The following is a 19,523-nucleotide window of genomic DNA, read 5'->3' as shown; positions in this document are numbered from 1 at the left end:
GCCACATAAAATGTATTTCTTTTCTTATTTTTTTTAAGGTTTATTTATTTTATTTTATTATTTTATTTTATTTTATTTTTTTAAAATAGTACTTATCTTTTTTTTAAATTTTATTATTTATTCATGAGAATACACAGAGAGGAGACAGAGAGAGAAGCAGAGGCACAGGTGGAAGGAGAAGCAGGCTCCATGCAGGGAGCCCGACGTGGGACTCGATCCGGGGTCTCCAGGGTCACGCTCTGGGATGAAGGCAGGCACTAAACCGCTGAGCCACCTGGGTTGCCCTTATTTATTTATTTGAGAGAGAGAGAGAGAGAGAGAGAATGAACATGGGAAGGGGCAGAGGGAGAGGGAGAGAGAGAATCTCAAGCAGATTCCCTGCTGAGTACAGAGCACAACACTGGGCTCAGTCTCACAACCCTAGGGTCATGACCTGTGCCAAAATCAAGAGTCAAATGCCACCCAGGCGCCCCAAAATCTCTTTCTTATTGTGGGTCACAGCCAAACAAAATTTGTAACCTACTGGCTCAGAGAATGGAAAGAGTTTGAAAATGTAATGAAGAGGAGACATAGATGCTAGAGAAGAAATTTTAGAGATAAACTGAGTGTATAAATAATACTATAAAAAGAGGAAAAGTTGAGATGCCTGGCTGGTACCACTCCCATTCTTGATCTTGTGGTTGTGGGTTCAAGTCCCATGTTGGGTGTAGAGATTACTAAAAAGTAAATAAACTTAAAAGAGGAAGAGTTAACCTATCTGTATATATTTGGGGGAAATAATGCAGTATTTACAAGTTGTTTTAACTAATTTGTTAAATTTAGGGCCCTTTGGACGCCTGGGTGGCTCAGTGGTTGAGTGCCTGCCTTCAGCTGAGGGCGTGGTCCTGGAGACCTGGGATCGAGTCCCACGTTGGGCTCCCTGCATGGAGCCTGCTTCTCTCTCTGCCTCTCTCTCTTTGTGTCTCTCATGAATAAATAAAATCTTAAAAAAAATTTAGGTGCTTTTAGTAGGGATTCACTCATAATTAGTGTAGCTTTAATTTCATTTTTAGAGAGCTGCCTTTGCAGGTGGCTTGTGAATTGTGTGTATCATTACTAATTTTTATTTTTCATATGAACAAATAATTTATTATGAGTAAATAACCAGACATCTTATTGGTGTTTCATATACACAAAGATATTTTTCCTATTCAATTCAGTAGGGTAGAGATTTGTTTACTGACTTATGGGAGAATAGGGGAAGGTGAGTCAGGTTAGTTAGAATAATAGAGTATTGAATTTTTAGGTAGAACAGATGATTTAGTCTAAGCTGCCAATTTTATTTTTAATTATAAAAAGCATATAACATTAAATTTATCTTAATCATTTTAAGTGTACAGTTTAGTTGTGTTCAGTATCTTCACGTTGTTAAAAAATCTCCATAACTTTTTCATCCTGTGATTCTGAGACTCTATACTTGCTAAATGCTAATCCTCCCTCCCTTTTCTCCATAACCCTTGGTAACCACATTTTTACTTCCTGTTTCTATTATTTTGACTACTTTAGATATTCCATATGAGTAAAATCATACAGTATTTGTCCTTTGTGACTGGCTTAATTTGCTTAGCATAATGTCCTCAAATTTTATCCATGTAGTAGCTTGTGATAAGACTTCCTCCTTTAAAAATGCTGCATAATATTCCATTGCATGTGTATTCTACATTTTTTATAGCCAGTCATCTTTCAGTGACAGTGGGTTCTATCCACCTTTTGGCTTTTGTGAATAATGTGCTGTGAATGTGCAAATACCTCTTTGAGATTCTACTTTGAGTTCTTTTGGATAAATACTCAAGTGGAATTGCTAGATCATATGGTAATTCTATTTTTAATTTTCTTTTTTTTCTTTAAAACTTTATTTACTTATTCATGAGAGACACATAGAGAGAGGCAGAGACATAGGCAGAAGGAGACACAGACTCCCTGCAGGGAGCGTGGTGAGAGATTTGATCCCCGGACCCTGTAATCACGACCTGAGCCAAAGAGAGACGCTCAACCACTGAGCCACCCAGGTGTCCCTATTTTTAATTTTCTGAGGAATCTTCATACTGTTATCCATAATGGCTCTGCCATTTTATATTCCCACTAACAGGGCACAAGTATTCCAACTTCTCTGCATCCTCATCAATACTTATTTTTTGTTCTTTTGATAGTGACCATCCTGATAGGTGTGAGGTGATATCTCATTGTGGTTTTGGCCTGAATTTCCCTGCTGATTAATGATGCTGAGTATCCTTTCATGTGCTGATTGGAGTACTTGTATGTCTTCTTTGGAGAAATGTCTATTCAAGTCCCTGGTCCATTTTTTAATTGAGTTGTTTTAATGTTGTTGTGCTATAGAAGTTCTTAAATATTCTGGATCTTAACCTCTTATCAAATATATGATTTGAAAAAAAAATTAAAAAAAATACATGATTTGTAGTTATTTTCTCTCATTCTGAAGATTGGTTTTTTCTTTCGATTGTTTCCTTCCCACAGAAAATTTTAAATTTGTTGTAGTTCTATTTGTCTATTTTTTTTTTCATTTTATTTCTTGTGCTTTTGATGTCATACCCAAGAAATCCTTGCCAAATCCAGTGTTCTGAAGCTTTCTTTGTTTTCTTCTAGTTTAATAGTTTTAGGTCTTAAATTTAATCTAGTTTGTTAATTTTTGCATATGGTATAAGGTAAGGAAGAGTCCAAATTCATTCTTTTGAATGTAGACATCCAGTTATCCCAGCACCATTTGTTGAAGAGACTGACTTTTCCCCATTGTGTAGTATTCCCCATTGTGTAGTCTTTTCATAAGAGCCAAAATCATTTGGCCACACATGCCAGGGTTTATTTTTGGGCTTTCTGTTCTTTTCTATTGGTCTATATGCCTGTCTTTTATGCCAGTAAGCCTCCAATTTGAAGATGGTATAGTGACTTGCTAAGGTCAACACTAGAAAAAAAATAACAAAGCATGGGCTACACTTTCTTTTTAAAAAGATTTTATTGATTAGAGAGAGAGAGAGGGAAGGAGGAAGGGAGCAGGAGAGAAGGGAGGGGCAGAGGGAGAAGGAGAAGCCGACTTCCTGCTGAGCGGGAAGCAGGAGGAGGGGCTCAATCCCAGGGCCCTTGGGATCATGACCTTAGCTGAAGGCAGACGCTTAACCGACTAAACCACTCAGGCATCCTGGGGCTATATTTTCTGATGCTTAGTTCTATATTCTCTTACAGTAATTTGCCACATGTTTACCTTTGCTTACTGTGTCTTCTTTACCTTTGAATGCCTCCCTTGTTAGCACCTCCCCCTACTATATATCTCTTCTTCCTCTCCACACCTCCCTCTCCTTCCTTTCTTCATTCCCTTCACCACACCTTTCTTCATTCCCTTCACCACACCCCCACACCTTTGCCTCTGTTTCTTAGGTTTAAGAACTCAACTCTAATCTCTTTGTTCCAGTTCATCTCAATAAACATACACCCCTTGGGATAGGTTCTTGAACTCAGCTTACACTGATTTACTCAGTAATTCTGTATATAGTAGCAGTTGTCGTTTGCATGTTTCTCGCTGTCACTTGAATGTATGTTCTGTATAGACAGGGACTAGGTCTTGTTTGAATTATATCTTCAGTTTCTAAACATTACTCGGTTATACAATAGCTATTCAACAAATGTTGGACAGATAGATGGATGGATAAGAGGATAGATGAATAGATCTAATACTGTGGTAAACACTATGGTTAATATTATCAGAAAACCTAAAATCTTATAGAGATGGAACTTAAACACGTGAAAAATGTAAATAACAGTATAGGATGAGTATAAGATTAAATTTTTTTTTTAATTTTTATTTATTTATGATAGTCACACACACACACAGAGAGAGAGAGAGAGAAAGAGAGAGGCAGAGACACAGGCAGAGGGAGAAGCAGGCTCCATGCACCGGGAGCCCGACGTGGGATTCGATCCCGGATCTCCAGGATCGTGCCCTGGGCCAAAGGCAGGCGCCAAACCGCTGCGCCACCTAGGGATCCCATGATTAAATTTTATAGATAGTAAATACTTGATCAGAGAATAATTGGATGATGCATTGGCATTTGTAAGTCCTCTAGGAGTTCAAAAGTGAAAGAGATCACTGCTGCTGTACTAGTTTGGTAAGGCTTCCTGGGGGAGAACTGGGACTTATTCTGAGGCATTTGGGGATTTAGATAGATAGGAGGAAGAATAGAGTCCATGTTAAGGTTAAAGGAGAGAGAAAGTATTCCATGAATAGGAAGATAATTTAGAGTGTTAGAGGTCATTGAGAAGATATTTTGGTTCATGTAAAACAAACGTGAAATGGAAGGTGTAGAGAGATTTTACTGTTAAACAAGGAGGTTATGTGAATTCTGTAGAATATGGTAGAATGTTGAGGTTTTTTAAAAATAGAAATAGTATTTCAATATAAGCTCAGTCTGAGGTGTGTAGGCTGCATTGAAGGTAGCAGAGTAGAGCACATTTACTACATTTGTGATGATACTTTGTTTACAGACATGAGACTATATGAATTCTTGAATCAGCATGTAGTCAGCAGGAATTGAAAGAAAGGAACTGAAAGAGGGACTATATGCAGGAAGAATCTGATGAGCCTTATATCTGATTTCAATTTTGAGGGGTGGCAGACTTAAAGATGAATGCCATTTGATGGCCTGATGGCAATGAGAATGGCATCTGTTGTCATGTCCCAGCCATTTCTCAATTCAGGCCTTACTGTTGGAACCACTTACTAACTGGTGTGGCCACCTCCAGTTTTGTCCCATGTTTCATTCTCCACAGCACTGCCAGATTAATGTTCCTGATGTGCAGATTAGATCATTGTTGTTCTCATGCTTGAACTTTGTAAGGGCTTTCCATTGTCTTAAAGATTAAGTCCATTTATACTTCTTGGGCTGGAGATCATAATCTTTTGCTATTTCTTCCTCCCCAAATCAGTCCAATGTTCTAGACACTTTCAAACCAGTTTCCCAAATATACCTCTTTTACATCTCAGTGTCATTGTTACTGTTCTTTCAAGATCTTATCCTTCTCTACTTGACAAACTATTCTATTTTATAATACCTAACTCCTCAGGATGCCTGGGTGGCTCAGTGGTTAAGCATCTGCCTTTGGCTCAGGTTGCAATCCTGGGGTCCTGGGTTGGATCTGGCATTGGGCTCCCTGCAGGGAGCCTGCTTTTCCCTCTGCCTCTCTCTCTCTCTCTCTCTCTCTCTCTCTCTCTCTCTTTGGTCTCTCATAAGTAAATAAATAAAAATCTTTAAAAACAACAACAACAAAAATACCTAACTCCTCAAGGAGCTCTTCCCTGATTTTTTATTTACTTCCTTTGATGTTTATAGAGGTAAATACAAATCTGTCTTTACTAGATTTTGAGCTCCTTGAAATCAGGGCCAGTCATAATAAATGCTCAGCAGTAATAATAATAATAATATAATGCTTATTGAGCACATCCCTCATGTCATTTACCTGTCTAAATGTTTTATTTGTATTAACTCATTTAATCTCTGTATTAAACTCATTTAATAACCCTATGTGGTAGATACTATTACTGTCATTTTACAAGTGAGAACACTGAGGCTTAGAAAGATTAAGTAACTTGTTGCAAATTATATCGTTAATAACTAGCAAAGTTCAGGGTTGAACCTAGAGTCCATGTTCTTTAACTCCATATGTCACAGTGGCTTACTATGACATTCTCTAAATGGTGTCTTTAAATTTATCAGTCATTTTCTTTATAATTAGAAGTTTAGTATCTTGTTTAAGAAGTTTTTTTCTATCCCCAAATTATGATATTCTTCTGCTTTACCTTCTGGAAACTTTGCTGTTCTTTCACAGTTAAGAATAAAAGAATCACCTGGAATTAATTTTTGTGTGTAATACAAGGTAGGGTCAGGGTTTTTTTTTTCCCCCCCCCCCCGCATACTGTCTTACCACCATGTGTTGAAAGATTATTACTTCTCTTTGGTGCCACATTTATTACAAATCAAGGGTCTATGTGGGCCTGTTTCTGGGCTCTTAGTCTGTTTCCTTGCTGTGTTTATGTACCTTGCTCCAGTACCACATTTTCTTAATTTATAGGCTTATAATATGACTTTGTATTTGGTAGAGTAAATCCTCTAAGAATGTGACACTCTTTTCCAGAAAGCTTTCGCTATTCTTTATCTTTTGTACCATTTTGTATTTGTATTTTAGAATCAGCTTGACAAATTTCCAAAAATGCCTTTTGGAATTTTGATTGGCATTGCATTTAACATATAGATTAATTTGAACTATGTTGCAGTATTGAATTTTCTAATACCTGAAATGGTTCCATTTACTTATATTTTCTTTGACTTATCATAATTTTAATATTTTTAAAATTTGAAACAATCTCATACTTACAGGAACGTTGCAAGTACAGTACAGCCCCCCAAACTGAAAGTAAGTTGCTAATTGAATGTCCTATCACCCCTGAATGCTTTATTTTATATTTCCTGCAAATAAGGAAATTTTCCTGTATACACAGTGTACAACCACTAAAATCAGGAAATTAACAATGGTGCATTAATTCCTTCTAATCCTTAGACTGTTCAAATTTTTCTAGTTGTCCCAGTAATTTCCTTTATAGCAACAGGATCTGGTTTAGCATCACATTTTATGTTTCGTTTTCATAGCTCTTTAGTCTCTTTCAGTTTGGAATAGTTTCATAGTCTTTCCTTGACTTTTATGACTTTGACACTTTTTAAAAAAAGATTTTATTTTTAAGTAATCTCTGCATGCAACATGGGTATTGAACCCACAGCTCTGAGACCAAGAGTATTATGTTCCACCTTTTGAACCAGCCAGGTTCCCCTAACTTTGACAGTTTTAAAGGTTGTAGGCTAATTATTTTTGTAGAATGTCTCCCAGTTTTTTTTTCCCTGATATTTGTTCATGATTTGTTTGAGATTGCATATCTTTGGCCCAAAGATCACAGAAATGATTCTATGTTCTTATTGCAGGGTTGGTTTGTCCCACTACTGATAATATTAACTTTGATCACCTCATTAAGGTGGTATTGCCAGGCTTTGTTGTTAAATTTCATCTTTTACCCTTCGTAATTAATATTGCGTGGGGAAGTATTTAGAAGCTATGACAATATCCCATTCCTCATCAAACTTTCAGTTTATGTATATCAGTAGTAACATGGTTTCCTGTTTTACTCAACAGACTATAATTCTTGACTATCATTATTTATTTTGATGTTCAGATTGCTCTCAGTTTGGACAGTGAGATTCCCTTTTAGCTGATTTCTGTATTCCTTTGACATGTTCCCTATAATTCTCTGAGTATTTCCTTGCTTTATGGCACAAAATATCTCTTTACTTCTTTACTTTCTGGCACACACACAAAAAGATGTTCCAGGCTTATTTTCTCCCTTCCCCATCCTAGTTTCATAATCAACCATTTTTCCAAGAAGCCCTGGTACTTTTTAATGGAGACTGGTATTTAGAAATCAATACCTAGCATTAGGTGTATTTGGTGCTGTTCGGCTCTCATAGCTAAGAGACATATAAATGTTACATACATGTGTGTGTATCCACATCCATATGTATTTATTCACTTTCTATTGAAAACTATGAGTTCATATCAATACCTTTTTCCCCAGAAATCATTCTTTCACCATATTTGTAATATTATTTTCCATCCCTTTAAAGTGAGAAACCCTTTATCCTTGTTATGTTTATGTATTTGGCCAATCCTTCTGTATGTAATTAGTTTCCCATCATTACCCATTTCCTTGTGTGAGTGTCATCCTTATTCCACTCAGCCTTGGAAAGTGACTTAACCAACCAACCATTTAACCAACTGAGCCACCCAGGCACCCCGATGACCTGTGCTGGGTTGATTCTGCCCCCTGCAAAGTGGACTCCTTCTTCACGTTTCTTAGATTCTGACTCCTCATGCTGGACTTCTGCACTGTGTAGATTTGTTCTTCATCCTGTTTGGGGCTTTGATGCCTCATGCCACCTTGTCCATTGGTATGATGGACAGTAGCCTCTCTCATGCGCAGTTTTGCTTTGTGTGGTTTCAGTTATCCACGATTAACTGAGTTCTGGAAGCAGACGATCCTTTTGATGTATTGCCAGGTTAGTAGTAGCCTAATGCTACTTCACAATACCTATATTAATTCACTTCATCTCATCACATAGATATTTTATCATCTCACATCATCACTAGAAGGGTGAGTATAGTACATTAAGATATTTTCAGAGCACATATGAATGTGAGAAATAGGCCACATTCACATAACTTTTATTATAATATATTGTTATAATTGTTCTATTTTATTAATGTTTTTAATTTCTTACTGGGGTATCTTACTAATTTATAAATAAACTTTATTATAGGTATGTATGGGAAAAAAACACAGTATATTTAGGGTTTGGTACTATCCATGGTTTCAGGTATCCATTGTGTGTTTTGGAACATATCCCTTGTCAGTAAGTGGGGGGGATTATTGTAGGCCCTCATCATCTTGCTCAGGCTCTGATGTCTTGAGCTAGATCTTCCCCTCATTTGGTATAATACTTTTAACTAAACCACAGAGTTCATTTGATTTTTCCCTCTAATGTTCCTTTTCTGTTCCAGAATTCAATCCAAGGTCCCACTGCATTTAGTTACAGCAATTCCTTATTTTCTTGTCTATGATGACCTTGACTTTAAAAAAAATTTTTCACTTTTAAAAGATTTTATTTATTTGAGAGAGTATGAACAGAGAGGAGGGGCAGAGAGAAAGGGAGAAGCAGACTCTCCACTTAGCAGGGAAGCCCCAAACAGGGCTCAATCCTAGGGCCCTGGGATCATGACCTGATCCAAAGGCATCTGTTTAACCAACTGAGCCACCTAGACACCCTGATGACCTTGACATTTTTGATGAGTATTATTTTGTAGACTCTCAATTTGGGCATATATTATGTTTTCTTATGAATAGATTTGAGATTGTATATTTTTAAGAATACTACAGAAGTGATGTTTTCTTCTCAATGGATTGTATTGGGAAGTATATGGTATCAATAAATTTATTACTGGTGATGTTAACCTTAATCACTGGACTCAGATGGTGTCTGCCAGATTTCTCCATCATAAAATTACTACTTCTCCCTTTGTAATTGATAAGTATCTTTGGGAAGATACTTTGAGTCTTTTGCCCCCTGATTTTAACTTCAATATACAATTAGTGGATCTTGCTTATGATAATTACTGTTGTGATTTTTGTGGTAATGATATTTTTAAAATCTCTCTCATTCCTTCTGTACTAATGAATTGTAGCTCTTCTAAAGAAAGAGCTGTGCATTCTTTCCCATTTATTTACTTATTTAATTACTTATATCAGTACTGGATTCTTGGATATTTATTTTATTCTGTGGGTTATAGGCCAGTACTGTCATTCTGTAGCTCTAATTCTTTAGGCCTTGGCCAATGGAGTTCCTTCAGGTTGACTCCTGTTTCCTTTCGACATGACCCCATTTTTTTTCAAGCACTTCCTTAGTCTACCTACCTACCTACCAACAATAGGTAGGTAGTTTATCAATTTCATTATTTCAGGTAACCAACTTTAAACTTTATTGCTCTGTTTTATGTTTGCTACTCTATTTGATTATTTTATGTTCTTTATCATTTCCTTTCTACTTTGAATTTAATTTCCTGTTGTTTTCAGTCTTTTAGGTTCTCTAGACATGGATTTAAGGCTAGAAATTTCCCTTTATTCACTGTTTTAAACTGTGTCTAGCAAGTTTCAGTATATCCTGTTTTCATGTATGCATTTCTAACCATATTCTAATTTTTTTTTTTTAATTTTATTTACTTGAGAGAGAGAGAGTGACACAGAAGCACAAGCGGTATAGAGGGTGCGGAGGGATGGGCAGAGGAAGAGGGAGAAACAGGCTTCCCGCTGAGCAGGGAGCCCCATGTGAGCCTTGATCCCAGGACCCTGGGCAGAGATTTAACTGACTAAGCCATCCAAGTGTCTCTAAACATTTTCTAATGTCTGGTGAGATATTTTTCTTTGACCAGTGGATTATCTAGTAGTATTTTCATTGCCCCAAACATCAGACTATATTTTTAAAAGATTTTATTTATTTGACAGAGCAAGTGAGAGCACAAGCAAGGGGGGCAGCAGAGGGAGAGGGAGAAGTAGGCTCCCCACTGAGCAGGGAGCCTGATGTGGGGCTCGATCTCAGGACCTTGGGATCCTGACCTGAGCTGAAGGCAGACGCTTGACTGACCTAGTCACCCAGGCACCCCTGAATTTTTTCTAATTTACACTTCTTCTTCTTCTTCTTTTTTTTTTTTTTTTAAGATTTTATTCATTTATTCATAGACACAGAGAGAGAGGCAGAGACACAGACAGAGGGAGAAGCAGGCTCCATGAAGGGAGCCCGATGTGGGACTCGATCCTGGGTCTCCAGGATCACACCCCAGGCTGCAAGTGGCACCAAACCGCTGCACCACCGGGGCTGCCCTAATTTACACTTCTATAATTGATTTCTAGCTTATATTTTCACTATAAGTATGTTTTGTATGATTTCAACCCTTTAAAAATTGTTGAGAATTATTTTAGGGTTCATTATATGGTCAGTTTTTAGAAATGTTATGTGTGTGCTTGAAAAACATCTCTGTTTCATATTTGTACAGTGTTCTATGTATGCCCATTAGACCACGTTTATATCAGGGATTGTTCATATCTTCTAGATTCTTACTCATTTTTTCTCTTCTTCATCTAATTGGTTAACGAATGAGATGTATCAAAATTTGCCACTGTAATTGTGGTATTTTGTCTATTTTTCCTTATATTCTATAACTTTTTGCCACATACATGTATTTCTTGAATCCATATTATTAGCTACATAGAAATTTATATTTTCTTGATAGCTTGAACCTCTTTATTTGCAAAGTGAGCCTCTTGATTTTCTGGTAAAGCTTGTTTTATGTAATTTTAATAATAGCTTTTTTGGAGTTAGTGTTTCTATGATCTTTTTCTTTTTCTTTTTCTTTTTTTTTTTTAAGATTTTATCTATTTATTCATGAGAGACAGAGAGAGAGAGAGAGGCAGAGACACAGGCAGAGGCAGAAGCAGGCTCCATGCAGGGAGCCTGACATGGGATCAGGCCCTGGGCTGAAGGCAGTGCTAAACCGCTGAGCCACCCGGGCTGCCCCCTTTTTCTTTTTTTAATGGTCTTTTTTTTTATACTCTTATTATTAATATTTCTGTAACCTTTTATTTAGTAATCGTCTCTTGTATGCATCATAAAATATTATTTAAAACCCCTTTTTTAAAAGGTTTTGTTTATTGAGAGAGTGCACGCACATGCTAAGTGAGGGGAAGGAGCAGAGGGAGAGGGGATAGGGACAATGAGACTCTGTATGAGAGTGGAGCTGGTTGTGGGATTTGATCCCAGACCATGAGATCATGACCTGAGCCAAAACCCAAAAGTCTGATGCTAACTAACTGAGCCACCCAGTCATCTCTGAACTCCTCTTCTTTCTCCTCCTCCTCCTCCTTCATCCCTCCTCCTTCCTCCTCCTCCTTCTTTCTTCTTTCTTCTTTCTTCTTCATTTATTTTATTTATTTGAGGGAGGGGGGAAGGAGGCAAAGGGAAAAGGAGAGCAATCTCAAGCAGGCTCCACACACACAGCTGCCATGTGGGGCTCAGTCTTTCCACCCCAAGATCATGACCTGAGCTGAAATCAGGAGTTGGGCGCCTAACTGATGGAGCCAACCAGGTGTCCCTCCCTTCTTTAATTGGAACATTTACATACTTCATCTACATTTAATTTAATAATTGTTATTTTAGGGTTAAAAATGTATCAGTTTACCATATATTTTCTTTTTGTCTTGTATATTATTTCTTCTTTCTTTCTTGTCAGGTTTTGGATTTTTTTTTTCATTATTGAATTTTTAAATTTATTATGTTGGAAGTTAAACATGTAACCTTTTAGTGATCACTCTAAAAATTATAACAAATCCTGTAGCTGCTAAAATCTGATGTCAATTGGTAGTTTTATCTTCTTCCTAAACAATACAGAACCTTAGAATTCTTTAACTCTGTTTTCTCTTTCCCAATCTATTTGCAGTTGTTTTATATTTAGTTTTATATGTATTTTTTCACAACCTCACAAGATATTATTTTATGTAGTTAGTATTCATTTAGTTTGCCTATGTGCTTATCATTTTTTAAATAATTTTTTCAAGTTTTTATTAAATTCCAGTTAGTTAACATACAGTATAATAGTAGTTTCAAGTGTACAATTTAGGGATTCAGCACTTCCGTTCAGTAGCTGATGCTCATCACAATTGTACTCCTTAATCCCCATCACCTGTTTCCCCTGTCCCCCTACCCACCTGACTTCTGGCAACCATCAATTTGTTCTCTGTAGTTACGAGTCTGTATCTTGGTTTCCCTCTCTTTTATTCTGTATGTTTTTTGTTTTGTTTCATGCTACATGTGAGTGAAATCATATGGTATTTGTCTTTCTCTGACTGATGTATTTCGCTTAGCATAATACATACTAGCTCCATCTGTGTCCTTGCAAATGGCAAGATTTCATTCTTTTTTATGGCTGAGTAATATTTCATTGTGTGTGTGTGTGTATCTCACATCTTCTTTATCCATTCATCAATCCATAGACACTTGGGCTTTTTCTATAGTTTGGCTATTGTAGATAATGCTGCTATAAACATTGAGGTGCATGTATTGCTTTGAATCCGTATTTTTGTAGTATCTGGTAATGCAACTGCTAGGTCCTAGGGTAGTTCTATTTTTAACTTTTTGAGCAACCGACATAGTGTTTCCAGAGTGGCTGCACTACTTTGCAGCCCTCTCTCCATATCCTCGCCAACACCTGTTGTTTCTTGTTTTGTTGATTATAGCCATTCTGACAGATGTGAGGTGATATGTCCTTGTGGTTTTGATTGCTATTTCCCTGATGATGAGGGATATTGCAACTTTTCATGTGTCTGTTGGCCATCTGTATGTCTTCTTTGGAAAAATGTCTATTCACATCTTCTCACTTTTTAGTTGGATTGTTTTTGGGTATTGAGTTGTATAAATTCTTTGTTTATATATTTTGGATACTAGCCCTTGGTCAGGTATGTCATTTGCAAATATCTTCTCCCATTCCATAGGTTGCCTCTTAGTTGTGCTCATTGTTTCCTTCACTGTGCAGAAGCTTTTATTTTGATGAAGTCTTAATAGTTAAATTTTTCCTTTTGTTTCCTTTGCCTCAGGAGACATTTCTAGTCAGAAAGAGGTTATTGCCTGTGTTCTCCTCTAGGATTTTGATGGTTTCTTTTCTCACATTTAGGCTTTCATCCATTTTGAATTTATTTTTGTGTATGGTGTAACAAAGTGGTCCAACTTCATTCTTTTGTATGTTCCTGTCCAGTTTTCCCAACACTCTTTGTTAAAGAGACTATATTTTTCAATTGAGTATTCTTTACTGCTTTGTCAAAGATTAATTGACCATATGGTTGTGGGTTCATTTCTGAGTTTTCTGTTCCATTGATCTGTGTGTCTATTTTTGTGGCAGTACCATATTATTTTGATGACCACAGCTTTGTAATATAACGAGAAGGCTGGAATTGTGATGCCAGCTTTGCTTTGCTTTTTTCAAGGTTGCTTTGGCTATTTCGGGTCTCTCATGGTTCCATACACATTTTAGAATGGTTTGTTCTAACTCTGAAAAATGCTTGTATTTTTTAAAAAAAGATTTTATTTATTTATTTGAGAGACAGACACAGAGATAGAGACCAAGATAGTAAAGCAAGGAGGAGAGGGAGAAGCAGGCTCCCTGCTGAGCAAGGAAATTCCCCGCTCCCCCAATGTGGGGTTCCATCCCAGGACTGTGGGATCATGACCTGAGCTGAAGGTAGAAACTCAGCCAACTGAACCACCTAGGCGCCCTGTATATGGTACTTCGATAGAGATTACATTAAATGTGTAAATTGGTTTGGGTAGTATAGACATTTTAATGACATTTGTTCTTCTAGTCCATGAGCATGGAATGTCTTTCCATTATTTGTGTCCTTTTCAGTTTCTTTCATCTGCGTTTTGTAGTTTTCAGAATACCCGTCTTTCACCTCTTTGGCTAGGTTTATTCCTAGGTTTCTTAAAGTTTTGTGTGCTTATTATTTTTGTTGCTCTGTTCTTTCCTGCTTACCACCTTCTATCAGACATTATCCAGGTACGCATGGAGATACTTTTTCAAGTTTTCTTTAGTGAATGTCTTCTCCTGGAATTTATATTCCTCATGAGAAAAGTGTCTTTAATATGAGGCTTATCTTGTAGAAGTTTGTCTTCTAGATTTTGGCTTGTTAATTCTTTTCTACCTTGTTGTTTTCTATTGTCCTCAACCAGATATTTTTATTTATTTTTATTTATTTTTATTTATTTATATATATTTTTTCAACCAGATATTTTTAAATAATTATTCCAGGTTTTCTGGTTGTTCTTATTGAGAAAGTAGCTTGCATATTATTGAGCATAATTATTTCCTTTGTTGTAAATTGCTGCAAGTAGAATTGCATGTTTAGAAAGGATAGGAAAGTGAATGTGTTAAGAAAATGGCATGACTAAAAACCTTTCAAATTAGTACTGAGGTTTAAAATTTTTATTTTCAAACATGAAGTAAGAGAATAGGAATTAATGTTTTAATTTTTATAATCTTTTATTCTAGCTCGTGATGCTGATGAGCGAGAGAAGTGGATCCATGCCTTAGAAGAAACAATTCTTCGACATACTCTTCAGCTTCAAGTAAGAGTCTTTACTTGTCTTCTGGATAGTTCATTAGGGTTTTTTTTGTTGTTTATTTTCTGCTTCTAAAAATAACTGTGATATGATATAATGAAAACTTCTTATTTCTGAATTGCTTATTCTTGCCTTTATAGTGTTATAAAGTTATAGTCATTTTCTTCTGCTTTCTATAGGGTAAAATACTGATTTTTATAAAAAATAAGACAGTGTAAGGCAATATTGAATGTGAAATGCTATGTTAAAATGTGCCAGATCATTTTGAAATTTAGTATTTATAGTTGGTTATTGATATAACCAAATTACATAGCAATGCATGATAGTAGATAAGTGCTGAGAGGTTGACCTACTGTTCTTGTTATAGGATTTATTGGCAGTTACCATATGTGTTAGGCAGGACTCTTTGGGATGAAAGTAATAGGAAAAAAACCAACAAACTAGTTTAAGAAAAAAGTAAATCTGGCAGAGATTTGAAGTAGGCACTTCAATAATGTCATTAGGACCCAGAACCACCATTTCTATTTCTAGGCCTTCTTTCTTCTAGGGTGGCTGTATTTTTAGATAGGTTCTTTTTGTGGTATTAAGATGGTTGCAGCAATTTCAGCCTCTTATTGTTGAGATGTATAACGTACTATTAGGAGAATACTGTAGGAGCTCCAAGCCCACGGAAGACTATTGTTCTTTCTGAACCATGATAGGACTAATAGGATTAGTGCTGATTACCTTAGCTTCAGCCATTATCTAAATCCTGACCAATCACAATTTTACAGTCATATGTTCCATTCCTGGAACTGGGATGTTATTTGCTTCACCAGAAACACTTTGCTGATAGGGTAGAAGATGTTACCCACCAAGCAAAGTCAGAATAGGGAAAAAGATGATACTGAGAGACAAAAACAACAAATGTCTACTCTATCATACTGAAGATAGTTTTCCACGTTTATTTTTCAACAAAATAGCTTATATTGTGGCATTGGGGGATTTTGTTTTAATTATTTTAATTGATAGGATTGAGTTGTACAAAACTGACATTTTATAACTCCTTTTCTCTACTTTTTGTCCTGTACCAGGAATTGGCTTGATTAGACAAGGTGTGGTATAGGGCATCCCAGGTCATACAAGATGGTGAACTCCTCATGACTTGAAAGTGTTCAAATAGAGGCTTAAAAAACATTATTCAAGGATGTGGTTATTAAGAGAATATAAGAAATTAATATGGAGTTAAACTAGGAGATCTGTAAGTTACTCTTTAGCTATGTTTTTTAAAAGCAACTTCGTAATTTCTAAAGGTGTCTTTGTTATTTAGTCTGTTTTATAAATGAATGTGGCATCATTTCAGCAAATTTGTGATTCAGTATGATGATAAGTGTTTCAAGAACCCTATTAGCCTGGGGTGGGGGTTGGGCGGGAAAGAATTAGACTGAATGGGGCAGTTGAGATTCCCTCCATGGTTGGTGAGACTGACATTCAAGTCTTTCTGTGATCTGTTCTCAACTTGCCTTTCTAGTCATTTCTACCATTATATCTCTCCATCAGCTTTTTACTAGAGTGTTGTTGTTTACTTACTTTCCTCTGAACCCATCTTTTCATTTCTGGTCTCCACCTTCTTGCTCATCATGTTCTCTCTTTCTGAGGTGTCATCTGTTTCCACTCTGCCTTTGTATACCACCCCTTTTCTTCAAAGCCCAGTTCGATTCACTAAGTCCCTATCATATTCTTTTTGTTTCTCTTTTAAAGTATGTGTAACTCCAACCTCCCCAATTAGGATGCAGATTCCTTAAGGTTGGGTACCTAATCTGATACAATTTTGGAATTTTTGAGCTTTTGCTCAGAGAAAATAGCAGGAAAAGAAAATTTTAAAATCTTAGGCTCTGGTAGCTTTGATATTTAAAAAACATGTAATTCAAGAGAATCTTTGTATGAATTTTTCCTAAAGTTAATGTATGCAGAAGATAGGACATCTAGAACTATGTAATTAAATGTTAATTTGATTGGCAAAAAAAGTAAAGATTTTCCTCCCAGATATAGTGAAGTATGACAAAGAACTTGACTCTGGAGCCCAAATGTCTTGGTCTATATCCCAGTGCCGCCATATACATTCAACTTTTTACATTGAACTTAGTCTGAGTTCCCATATCTTCATCTATAAAATGAAGATAATAAAAATACCTACCTTTATAGAGTTGTTTTGAAGATTAAATGAGTTAAGTGCAAATTTGTTGAAATCGTTCCTAGCTATAGTGAAAACTTGACAAATGTTGGTTATTGTTACTAATGATACTACTCTCATCATCATTTCCATTTTCAGTACTTGACATTCTAAAGAGGGCTCAGTAACTGTTAGATGAAGAAATAATTGAAAGAATGAACAAAGAAACAGATGGTGTATCGGTTGCTTTTCCATTGCTGTTTATCGAGTACTTTGAGATGTGTATTGTTCTATTAGGCACTGTGGAGTAGGTGCTCATGGAGCTCTCTGCCAAATGGGCATGGGATAAGGCATTTACATGTCTTCCTTTTCCATTGAATTTCATCTTTGCTTTAGCCATTAAACTATACTTTGGCCTTGTCATTACTGAGGGCCCCATTACCTCCAAAATACTGAATTTAAAAGTATTTTCTCTTCAACTACAGTTTTCTTACCTTCACCCCCTACCACTTTACTTCTGAACTTTTCTTCTCTCATTTTTTTTTTTCCTTCTCTCATTTTGGTCTGAGCTCTACTTCTCCATTTTTCCTGGCCATTTAATACCTTTCTAGTTTAGCCTATGTCATCCTCCAGTGTAGATCTCATGTTTGCTTCTTCAACACTGATTTTACCATCACCCTTAGAATTTGTTGTCTCTGGATGTGTACCATTCTAGCTTCCATTCCCCAGGGCCCCCATTGTCTGGTTTCTCTGCTTCTAGTACTATTAGAGATCATAATATTGAGATGGTATATCACAGTTTATTAATATCAGAATATTAATATAATTAATATATTGTAATATATAATTAATATATTATAATATATAATGTATATAATATATAATGAAATATAATTAATATAATTATTTAAATTAATATAATTAATATCAGAGTATTGAGATGATAATATCACAGTCTAAATTTTGTCTGACTTTAATTGGATTTCTATAGCTATTTAACAGTCTTTTTATTGACTCCTTGATTTTCAGTTAAATCCCCACAGTGGAATATTTTTCATTAATGTTTAATATTTAATACAGCCTGCTTCCTTCTTTATAGAAAAAGGTATTTTTTTTTTAAGAAAAAGGTCTTTACTTCAGTAGTTCTTAGTGATTTCACCTATATTTACTTTCTCTGCTTTGCATATTTCAAAGAAAATCATTCTTACTTAACCAGAGTTAAATATAATACCCATACTCGTGACGGTGTGATGTTTCCTTTGAGATTATGACTTTACTCCCTCTTTCTCCAGTAGCCCTTAAAATTTTCATGGATTCAGCTAAAACTTCTGTGTAAGTAACTCTTCCTTCCTTCCCACACCACTCCTCTTCTTTGTATATATCTTTTCATATTTAGCTTTAGTCTCACATTCTTTCCTTTTGGATTTTCCAGTTAGGTGGTTCCCTGGAACTCAACCTCAACATGGCTAAAACTGAGCCTGTCATCTTTCTTCCTCAAACCTGTCTCTTTATTTCATTTTTCCATTTCTTTCTTTCTTTTTTTCTTTTCTAAAGATTTATTTGAGAGAGAGAGTGAGTGAGAGGGGGAGAGCAGGAGCATGAGCAGGAGCATGGGCAGAAGGAGAGGGAAAAGAAGCAGACTCCCAGCTGATCAGGGAGCCTGAAGTGGGGCTCGATTCCATAGTCGTAGGGATAAGGACCTGAACTGAAGGCAGGTACTTTACTGACTAAGCCACCTAGGTGCCCATCATTTTTCTGTTTCTGTTAATGACAGTGTAATTCTCTGAGCCACTGAATTTTGAAAGGTAATAACTTCTAACCTGCCAAACCCGATGGGTGTGTGTGTGTGTGTGTGTGTGTGTGTGTGTGTGTGGTCTTGCCTTTTTAATAGGATCGCTCATACTTCTTTGATGTTCACTTTGACTGTCATGTAAGTTGCATAGTGCTATTTCTAGTGCCCACATAATATTCCTGAATTTGTCTTGCCAGTCTCTCTAAGTCCTCACCATCCCTATTCCGCAAATTTGCCTCTGTAAGATTAATTACAGTCATTCAAGAACTAGTGCACATATTACCTCTTCATTTCATCTCTTTCTTACCACTATAATAAAAGTAGTCTCTTACCTCTTTAACCTCTGTTATAATTTCCCCTTCTGTGTAACCCATATAACATTCTAGTATGTAATAATAATGGTAGCAAGTAATATTTGAGCACTTTTACGTACCAGGAACTGCATGGACTTTACATGCATTATCTCTTATAATAATACATTTATTATATAACTCATTTCCCATTTAAGCTTATAAGTTTCAAAAAAAAAAGATTATAAGTTTCATGAGGTGAGAGAAAACCTATCTTTTTAATAGTATTTCTCACATAGACTTGTGCAAAGCCCAACAATCCCTGTCTAACCTTCTGAATATGGTTTAAGAAGTGGTATATTACAGTAGAAAATATTTGGAGCCAGGCTGACCAGGACTTGGGTCTTGGCTCTACCTTCTTACTAGATGTATACTATGGGATAAGTATTTAATTCTTTTAAACCTCTTTTAAACCTTAGCTG

At 36.1% G+C, this 19,523-nt stretch overlaps 1 protein-coding gene across 6 annotated transcripts in view; it reads left to right on the top strand.

Moving 5' to 3' along the window:
- Window positions 1–19,523, top strand: part of OSBPL9 (oxysterol binding protein like 9) — a 160,756-nt gene that overhangs the window by 75,989 nt on the left and 65,244 nt on the right. For all 6 annotated transcript variants that reach the window (XM_072772118.1, XM_072772117.1, XM_072772115.1 and 3 more), the window contains one exon: window positions 14,737–14,813. In XM_072772118.1, coding sequence (XP_072628219.1) covers window positions 14,737–14,813 — 77 coding nt within the window. The remainder of the gene's footprint in view (window positions 1–14,736; window positions 14,814–19,523) is intronic.

Source organism: Canis lupus, chromosome 13, assembly GCF_048164855.1.
Source record: "Canis lupus baileyi chromosome 13, mCanLup2.hap1, whole genome shotgun sequence".
NCBI lineage: Eukaryota > Metazoa > Chordata > Mammalia > Carnivora > Canidae > Canis > Canis lupus.
Note: the sequence above shows the minus strand (reverse complement) of the source record. Positions and strands in the feature narration are given on the sequence as shown.